The sequence below is a fragment of the Phacochoerus africanus genome, chromosome 8 (assembly GCF_016906955.1).
Source record: "Phacochoerus africanus isolate WHEZ1 chromosome 8, ROS_Pafr_v1, whole genome shotgun sequence".
Taxonomy (NCBI): Eukaryota; Metazoa; Chordata; class Mammalia; order Artiodactyla; family Suidae; genus Phacochoerus; species Phacochoerus africanus.
Genome location: NC_062551.1, coordinates 57295821 through 57305849, shown reverse-complemented (window position 1 = coordinate 57305849; position 10029 = coordinate 57295821). Strand labels below are relative to the sequence as shown.

Below are 10029 nucleotides of genomic sequence, written 5' to 3'. Positions count from 1 at the left end.
GCCTATGCCACAGCCAGGGTAACCCACTGAGCAAGGCCAAGGATCAAACCTTCATCCTCTTGGATGCTAATCGGATTCCTTTCTGCTAAGTCTATGGAACACTCCTGCTGCATCTTTAACCGCTGGGCCACCAAGGCCACTCTACAACGTATTAAACAAAAGCCTGAGTTTTAGAGTAGGCGATGGGGAATTCCCTTCGTGGCTCTGTGGTTAACAAACCGGACTAGCATCCATGAGGATGCGGGTTTGATCCCTGTCCTTGCTTGGTGGGTTAAGGATCAGGCGGTGCCGTGAGCTGTGGTGTAGGTCGCAGTCGCGGCTCAGATTCTGCGTGGCTGTGGCTGTGGCGTAGGCCGGCAGCTACAGCTCTGATTCGACCCCTAGCCTGGGAACTTCCATATGCTGCGGGTGCGGCCCTAAAAAAAGATAAAGGACAAAAAAAAAGATCACCTAGAGAAGGTGATGGAACCCGACTGAAAGGAAATGCGAAGTTGTGCCTGTAGGTAATGTGCATTTTTATACTCACCTCCCTCCAGAGCATAATTTAACATTTTGTCTTCCGTTCACTTGAAGGCATCAAACGCCACAGGGGAAAATGTTCAACCCCAAACCTGACATTGTCGGAGGGACTCCTTTGGAGACTGGGAACAGTTGGCTACAGCCAAGGGCTTCAGAATCAAGTTTGTTTTCTGTGATGACGATGGAAAAATCTTCCACTTCCACTCGATTTCAGCAGGACTCAGCTAGTAAAAGGATGCATGGATAAATCAGATTATCTTGAATGTAAATGGGTCTGACATTTTCTTGTCTTTTTGGAGCTGTAACTGCGGCACATGGAGGTTCCCAGGCTAGAGGTCTAATTGGAGCTATAACTGCGGCCTACGCCCACAGCCACAGCAACTTGGGATCCGAGCCACCTCTGCGACCTACACCACAGTTCAAAGCAACACCTGATCCTTAACCCACTGAGCGAGGCCAGGGATCGAACCCGCAACCTCATACTTCCTAGTCAGAGTCGTTTCCACTGCGCCACAACGGGAACTCCGGGTCTGACATTTTCATTACTTCATGTACTATTTATTAAATTGTGATCATAAAATTCACGATGTTGTCTTCAAACTTTCCCCCCCCTATGATCAGCAAAACAACAACAAAAAAGACAGAGGAAAATATTTCTCTTAATACAACTGTTCCTTAAATGATTTTTATTTTTTTCATTATAGTTGGTTTACAGTGATAACTTTTAAGTTCTTGTTCAATTCACCAGTTCCCAGACTTTTAACTTGAGGATTTTTAAAAATTATTTATTTATTTATTTGTCTTTTTGTCTTTTCTAGGGCCACTCCTGTGGCACATGGAGGTTCCCAGGCTAGGGGTCTAATCGGAGCTGTAGCCACCGGCCTATGCCAGAGCCACAGCAAAGCCAGATCCAAGCCACGTCTGTGACCTACACCACAGCACATGGCAACGGCAGATCCTTAACCCACTGATCGAGGCCAGCGATTGAACCTGCAACCTCATGATTCCTAGTCGGATTTCTTAACCACTGAGCCACAACGGGAACTCCTAACTTGAGGATTTACAGCAACATCTTTCAACAAAGATGTCTCTTGGACGTAACAGGAACGTGTACAACACAGCCACATAAACATGAAAGGTCCTTTGATGCCACTGAAAAGAGTATTATAATCATTACTTTAAATTTTTTTTTTTGTCGGTTGTCTTTTTGGGGCCACACCCACAGCATATGGAGGTTCCCAGGCTAGGGGCTGAATCGGAGCTGCAGCTGCTGGTCACAGCCACAGCCAAGTGGGATCTGAGCTGATCTGCAGACCTATAGCACAGCTCACGGCATCACTGGATCCTTAACCCACGGAGCGAGGGGGGGGATCAAACCCGCCTCCTCATAGATCCTATTGGGATTCACTGAATTGCCGAACCACAACGGGAACCCCCTCAATAATCATTACTTCGAATTTCCTAATGTTCAATTTTTCAAAATTAACATTTTCTGTTTTTCTTCGTGTCATTATGTAGTGACAATGTTGGACTTCAGTCTCTTACCTCCGGAAAATAGCAAAGGTAAAAAAGGATTCCTTTCCCCTTTTGTGTTGAACCAAAGAGCTCAGAACCCCTCTTCCCTGTTAGTTTCGATAAGACTTAGGATAGTCTCCTTGTTCACTTAGGAACCAGCCAGATAGAGACGCTGCTAGTTCCCACCCTTTGCCTTATCAATGATTACTGACTTGTCTGTCCTCATTCATCAAGGGGAACACTGCCTGCTAACAGGATGTAATCAAAATTTACTTAAGCTCTTCTCCTCTGTAAAGACCCTGGAATTTTAGACCATTCGAGCATTGTAATTCAGAAAGAATCCTGTTGCCACACCATCCACTCCCAAGAGTAGGTGACTTCAGGGTAAAACATTCCCGGATAAACTGTGAGTCATGCCACCTACTCATTCTTCCTCATATGGGTTTTTTTTTTTTTTTTTTCCCTAGACGTGTTTACCCCTTGATATGAAAGAAAAGCTCTTTTGGAGTTCCCATCGTGGCTCAGCGGTAACGAACCCGTCTACTATCCATGAGGACACGGGTTGATCCCTGGCCCTGCTCAGTGGGTTAAGGATCCTTTGTGACTGTTGGGTAGGCCGGCCGCTGCAACTCTGATGTGACCCACAGCCCAGGAATTTCAACATGCGGCCCTAAAAAGACAAAAAAAAAAAAAAAAAGAGAGAGAAAGAAAGGAAGAGAGGAAGGAAGGAAGGAAGGAAAGCTCTTTTCTGATTTGAGACTTTACAGAATCTGTGGTTGGAGCATTCTACTGTAATAGTATCTCTTTACCTAAGTTTGGCAGAGGTGAATATTGTAGTTCCATCTGTGCTCGAAAACGTATGTTCTTTAGCCTTCTAGCACAGGGTTTAATATACGTACCCAGGTCAAACAAAGTCATTGTTTTCAGAATCCGCTGGCACATGGCCATTGATCTCCACCTCTAGCGTCACCTCTAGCTCCGAGCTACAGCTGAAGGGGAAGCAGGGTAAGGAGGTCTCTGTACCACTGTGGATGCAAAGGAGCTGCGGGCAATCCCCAGTGGTCAAGCACCTAGGAGGCCACCGGGACAAAAGCTGCCCTCAAGAGTGCACCCTCTACTGGAGGGGCAAAGAAACCTCATTACAGGCCAGCTCTGGTGGCACTCCGTGTAATCTGACGCTACCAGTTCCACTAAACTTCCTTCCCTCCCACCCTCCCTCCCTTCCTTTTGTTCTTTCTGCTGCACTGGCGATGCATGTAGAAGTTCAAGCCCAGGGATCAAGCCTGAATGTCAGGAGTGACTTGAGCCACTGCAGTGACAACACCAGGTCCCTAACTTGATCCACCACAAGAGAACTCCCGAAAGTCCACTGAACATCTGATTCGAAAACTTCGTGTCAGCGTTGGAAATGGATCAGAAATATCAAATCAGATCTAGGCTTCGAGTGCAGCTATTGGTGCTTTGCAGGAAGCAGGTGAGGCCTATCTGGTTGGCCTTTTTGAAAACACCAACCTGTGTGCTAGCCATGCCAAAGGTGCAACAATTATGCCAAAAAGAGGAGTTCCCATCGTGGTGCAGTGGTTGACAAATCCAACTGGGAGCCATGAGGTTGCGGGTTCGATCCCCGACCTTGCTCAATGGGTTAGGGTTCCGGCGTTGCCGTGAGTTGTGGTGTAGGTTGCAGACGCGGCTTGGATCCCGAGTTGCTGTGGCTGTGATGTAGGCTGGTAGCTGTAGCTCCGATTTGACCCCTAGCCTGGGAACCTCCATATTCTGCGGGTGTGGTCCTAGAAAAGGCAAAAAGACAAAAAATTAAAAAAAAAAAAAAGGTACCTAAGTATAAGATTAGAAGTGCAAAAACAAGGGACAGAGATGAGGTATTGGCAGTTCTTCCATTTTCATTTGCATGTAATTTTTAACACAAGTGCAAGGACGTGAAACATTAACGCAAGTTCAAATGTTTCAATGAACAAATTTCAACAGTTCAGTTTCATAACAATTATAAATAAACCTGTTACACTTTTTCTGGACACAGCATTTGCATTTTTAAAAACAAATTTCCCATCGACTTCAACTTAATGGGTTTTTTTCCTTTTTCTTTTTTTTTTTTTTTTTTGCTTTTTAGGGCTGCACCCGAAGCATATGGAGGTTCCCAGGCTAGGGGTCCCATTGGAGCCACAGCAGCACCAGATCCAAGCCCCGTCTGCGACCTACACCACAGCTCACAGCAATGGCGGATCCTTAACCCACTGAGTGAGGCCAGGGATCGAACCTGCAGCCTCATGGTTCCTAATCGGACTGGTGGACAACTGAGCCACGACGGGAACTCCTGTTTATAGGTTTTTTAATCACACTGTGGATTCCATCCATTCGTCATACAATTCTAAGTTGTCTGACATGTAAGCACATGTTTTTAATATTTGTCTTCTGTGCTGTTCCTGTAAGTTTGCTACTGAAATACATTAACCTATTTACAAAAATCAGTTTTCACATTTTCAATCATTAATGATTTACATCTGCTGCTTAATATGACCGGAAACATATTTCAAAATCTACTGTGATTGAGGGACTGTCCCTTTTTCTTTTTAATATGTCCACTTTGTGCTGCCTTAAAATTATTAAAACCACGAAATTCTCCATGAACAAAATGGATTCGTGACTTCTACGTATAATTAACTTCTGTAGTGTTCTGTGATGAATGAAATTGCAAAGCTCCACCACCAACTCCGCACTGAAAGGTCTTCCTTGCAAACATGGCTAGTTACCAATACTTTCTAAAGGTCCTGAAACCCATCCCAGCCGCTGGATCTTTTATAAATGTGATAATATATCATCTTGTATTCACAGATATGCAGGCCAGAACAGTCTGCTCGTCTGTATGTGAAAATATTTAAATTTCCATACCCAACCATCACCATATTTGACACAATTACCATTTCCCACTTCCTGTGAATGAAATCCTTCACATGTAAGGATGTGAGAAAACATCATTTGCAGTAAATGGAAACAGACGTTGTCCTAAAAATTACTGAGTGTAGAAATGAAATTATTTCATAGCTGATCATCTAGTTCTACTTTCTAAAAAGTTCATACTAAAGAGACTGTAACTCCCTACAAAATGCCCTTAGGAGTACTGCAAAACGGATAATATTTTAGGTAAAAATAAATCTCAATATCTTCATGTTTTACAGGCCGTGTTATCTATGTTTGACCAAACATTCTGAGGTAAAGAACAGAGAAAAGAGAGAAAATATATTACAATCTTGAAACTAAAAGTAAACAGTCTGGAGTTCCCATCGTGGCTCAGTGGTAATGAGCTTGACTAGCATCCGCAAGGACACAGTTCGATCCCCGGCCTCATTCAGTGGGTTAAGGAGCTGGTGTTGCTGTGAGCTCTGGTGCAGGTCAGACCCCACGTGGCTGTGGCTGTGGACCAGGCCTCCGCTGTGGCTCCAATGAGCCCCCTAGCCTGGGAACTTCCATGTGCTGCACATGCAGCCCTAAAAAAGACTAACAACAAAAAGCAGAGTCTACCATCAAAATGAATGTATAATTTTAAATTCCTCCACATTTTTTTTTTAAGGGCTGCAGCTGTGTTATAGGAGGCTGTGTTCGCAGGTTAGGAGTGGAATTCGGGCTGCAGCTGTCGGTGTACACAACAGCCACAGCACCTCAGGATCCAAGCTGCGTCTGTGACCTACACCACAACTCCCAACAACAGATCCTTAATCCAGTGAGCGAGGCCAGGGATCGAACCTGCATCATCATGGATGCTAGTGGGATTTGTTTCCGCTGAGCTACAACAGGAACTCCTACATTTAGGTACTGAATTAACTACATTATGATACGAACGAGCTGTTCTCAAAGCTATTTGAAGGTGATGCGTAAGTATGGAACAGAGTAAATATTTTAAAGAACACAGTTCTCATTAAAAGGAAAATTAACGGGTCTCTCTTTACTGTACCTACACAAGACAGTGGACATTAAGCAAACTTATTTTGGCAATCACCTCACGGTACCTGCGGGTCAGCCCATTCTGCTGGACAGTTTAAAGTTGACCTATGTCAATCGTAAGACCCGGACGGGGGAAAGATGGTTTTAAAAAGACAATAAAATGCTTCAGCAAAAAATAAAGGACAATGCAATGAATGACAATTTTGAAAACTTACTGCTCTTTTGTTCCAAGGCATGCAGAAGTTCCCAAGCCAGGGATCACACCCAGAGCACAGCAGCATCCCAAACTGCTACAGTGACAATGTCAGATTCTTAACCCACTGAGCCACTCGGGACCTCAACTAACTGCTCTAAAAACAATGGTTAGTAACCTGAGGTATCCCACACCACACACAGTCCCAGCTTCAAACCCCAGGTCTTGTCCTTATGAGTCTCTGGAACTGAGCACAGTGGTGAAGAGAAATGGGAATGCCATTCCCTATGGAGGTATCCCTACGATACCTCACAATTTATTTTTTCCCTTTATTTTTTAAGGACCACCCCTGAGGTTGTCCTAAATTCCCAGGCTAGGGGTCCAACTGGAGCTGCAGCTGCCGGCCTACACCACAGCCACAGCAACGCGGGATCTGAGCCATGCCTGCCACCTATGCCACAGCTCCCCACAACGCCAGATCCTTAACCCCCTGAGCAAGGCCAGGGATTGAACCCACATCCTCATGGATACTAGCCCGGTTTGTTTCCACTGAGTCACAACGGGAACCCCGATATGGCACATTTTAACTAAGGAGAGTTTTGGATTTCACACTGCAGGTTGTAATCTCTACACAGGTAAAAATTACAGATTCACTCTGTAATTCAAAGTATTTATTCAAATGATCTGTTTTACATGGGTGACTTGTGGTAGGTTCTACCCCTGTTTCATGTACATCGCTGAGTATATGCATGTAGTTTTTAACAGTCCCTTGCTGTTGTTTTGAGGTCTGCAGGCTCTGTAGTGCTAAATAATAAAAATTCAATTGAGTAAATATTAAAGGTCACATACATTAGGGAGTTCCCAGGTGGCCTAGCATTTATATATCCAGCTTTGTCATGCTGTTGCTCCCATCACTGCTGTAACACAGATTCAATCCCTGGCCCAGGAACTTCCACATGCCACAGGCATGGCAAAAAAAAAAAAAAAAATCACATACATGAGTTTTATACAGTGAAATCTTTTTACTGAGATAGAATTGAGGTACGCAACGGTTAGTTTTGCTGTACAACACGTGGTAAGCTTTGCACACTCTATGAAATGATCACAGCAGTCTGCGTGGCCACCTGTCCTGAAAGGTACAGTTTTTTTTTACGGCTCTAACTCTGACTTTTCTGTTTCTGCCTAAGTCATTCAAACAGCAAGGTCTTCAAGAGTCAACATAGAAGGGACAGGGCGTTCCCTGCATGGCTCAGCAGTTAACAAACCCGACTAGGAACCATGATTTGGCAGGTTCGATCCGTGGCCTCACTCAGTGGGTTAAGGATCCAGTGTTGCCACGAGCTGTGGTGTAGGTTGCAGATGTGGCTCAGATCTGGCGCTGCTGTGGATGTGCTGTAGGCTGGCAGCCATAGCTCTGACTGGACCTCTAGCCTGGGAACCTCCATATGCCATGAGGGCAGCCCTACAAACCAAAAGAGAAAAAAAGAGAGAGAGAAGGGACAAAAAAGACGATTAGCCTCAATTTGCACAGGAAGCAGCAGGACCCAATGGTACCTCCAACTGGCTAGTAGCAGAGCAGAGACTGGATTCCCAGGGTCACGACTCACGGCCCAGGCTCCTCTACTACAGTCTCTCTGAACACAGTCCCCACGCTGCGACATTAGTCCCTCCCATGGCCCGGCTCCTCCAGGACCCAGCGAGAGCTTTCCGTCCCACCGCCCTCTTTACCTACGGTAAGTGCCACCACACCGCCATCCTGTCTGGCAGCAGCCACACATCTGCCGCTGGTAGTGAGGAATCCGTTTTGTCTTCTGTTTCTTAGATTTCACCCGGGAGGTCACAAAGGCATGTCTTTCAACATCCCACTTATTTCACTTGGCAAAATATCCTCTACATCCATGTTGTTGCAAATGGCGAGAATTATTTTTTAGAAATAAGTAATACACCACTGCCTGTGTACACACACACACTGCATTTCCTCTAATGACTCATCTATTGATGGCCACTCAGGTTGCTTCTATATCTTGGCTACTAGAAATAGCACTACAATGAATACTCAAGTGCTTCTATCTTCTCAAATTAGTGTTTTTTGTTTTCTTCCAGTAAGTACCCAGAAGTGCAGTATCTGGCTCGTACGATGACTTTTTTAAATGTCTGAGGAACTTTACAATGTTTTCAGTAAATGTTGCACCAACTTACAACGCCAGCAACAGTGCAAAATAACATCCTTGCCAAGACTTATTTGTTGGCTTTGTGATAAATACCCATCGTAATGAGAGTGTGCGGTGGAATCTCACGGAGCTTTTGATCCGCACTTCCCATGTGCTCAGCGATGCCGAGTATCTTTTCATGTGTCCGCTGGCCATCTGTATGCCTTCTTTCTCTTGGATAGAATCCCGAGTGTTGAGCAAGGCTTGAAAACACGCATAAACCTCGTCTGAATCTGTTTTTGAAGTTGCTTTCTATAATAAAATCTCTGATGATCTGTAAACATCAAGCTTTGAAAAAAAGGGTTGCCACATGTGAGACTTCTGTCCGTTTTCCGAATGTACTTTCAGATGCCTGGTGAGGCTTGCAAGTTGCGTATAAGCTTTGCCACACTCATGACATTTGTAAGGTTTTTCTCCAGTATGGATGGTTTTGTGTTGGGTGAGATATGAATGCCTCGTGAGGGCTTTGCCACACTCATCACATTTGTAAAGTTTCTCTCCAGTATGAGTTCTTTCATGACCCCAAAGTTGCGACCGTTCAATAAAAGCCTTCCCACATTCATTACACTTATAAGGTTTCTCTCCTGTATGAATTCTCTGGTGTGCCATGAGATTTGAACGCTGGGTAAAGTGCTTGCCACACGCATTGCATTTGTGTGGTTTCTCTCCAGCATGCATTTTCTGATGTCTGCTAAGGTGTGAAAACTGGCTAAAAGCTCTGCCGCATTCATCGCACTTGTAAGGTTTCTCGCCCGTGTGCATCCTCTGGTGATTTGCAAGGTGTGAATTTCGACTGAAGACCTTGCCACACACATCGCATTTATAAGATTTCTCTCCTGTGTGGACTCGCTGGTGTGTGGTGAGGTGTGAATACTGGTTAAAGGCTTTGCCACAATCATCACATGTGTAAGGTCTCTGTCCAGAATGAATTCTCTTGTGATTTGTGAGGTTTGATTTTTTGTTAAAAGCCTTCCCACAGTCATGGCAGCTGTACGGTTTATCTCTAGTGTAATTTTTCCTGTACTGTGCAGGTAACAAAGTGTTTGTCGCACTGGGAATTCTATGCAGGGGTGAGGAACTGTTGTTGACAGATGTCTCCACTTGACCGTGTTCATACATTTTCTCCTCAGCTGGAAATCTCTGCAGTTCGGCTACCTCTGCCTGCAGCCTTCCTCCAGTTCTCCTTTCCAGACGCCTGATATTTTTATTTCCAGCAAGGTTTATGTTATTTTTCACTTTTAACGGATTTTTTACAAATGGCTGGTCATGCTTGACAGAGTCACATGAATGACTTCTTACAAAAACACTCTGAGAAAAATGAATTAAGGATTTATGACCCTGATTTTCTCTAGGTCTGAGATTTTTGTTATGGGTCAAAAGCACTTCTTTATAATGTCCTGCATCACATCCCCACTCGCTCTCACACTCAAGCATATTTTCACAGACTTCCTTGAGGTCACAAGCCTTGATGCCTCGACTCTCATTTCTTTCCAATATCACTAGATGGCGTAATTCTCTTTTCTTCATGTCCTCTCTTGGTGCTAAGTTGATCCTAAGTCCAGGAGGATGGCTTCCTATGAAACAGAGTTGGAAAATAAATATGTTACAGTGAATTAGAGCATTACACAAAAAATAATA

At 44.5% G+C, this 10029-nt stretch overlaps 1 protein-coding gene across 1 annotated transcript in view; it reads right to left on the bottom strand.

Annotated features, from left to right (window-relative positions):
- Positions 1-10029, bottom strand: part of LOC125132723 (zinc finger protein 83-like) — a 40980-nt gene that overhangs the window by 17977 nt on the left and 12974 nt on the right. The window contains exon 5 of the mRNA XM_047790370.1: positions 8724-9965. Within this exon, the coding sequence (XP_047646326.1) occupies positions 8724-9965 (1242 nt within the window). The remainder of the gene's footprint in view (positions 1-8723; positions 9966-10029) is intronic.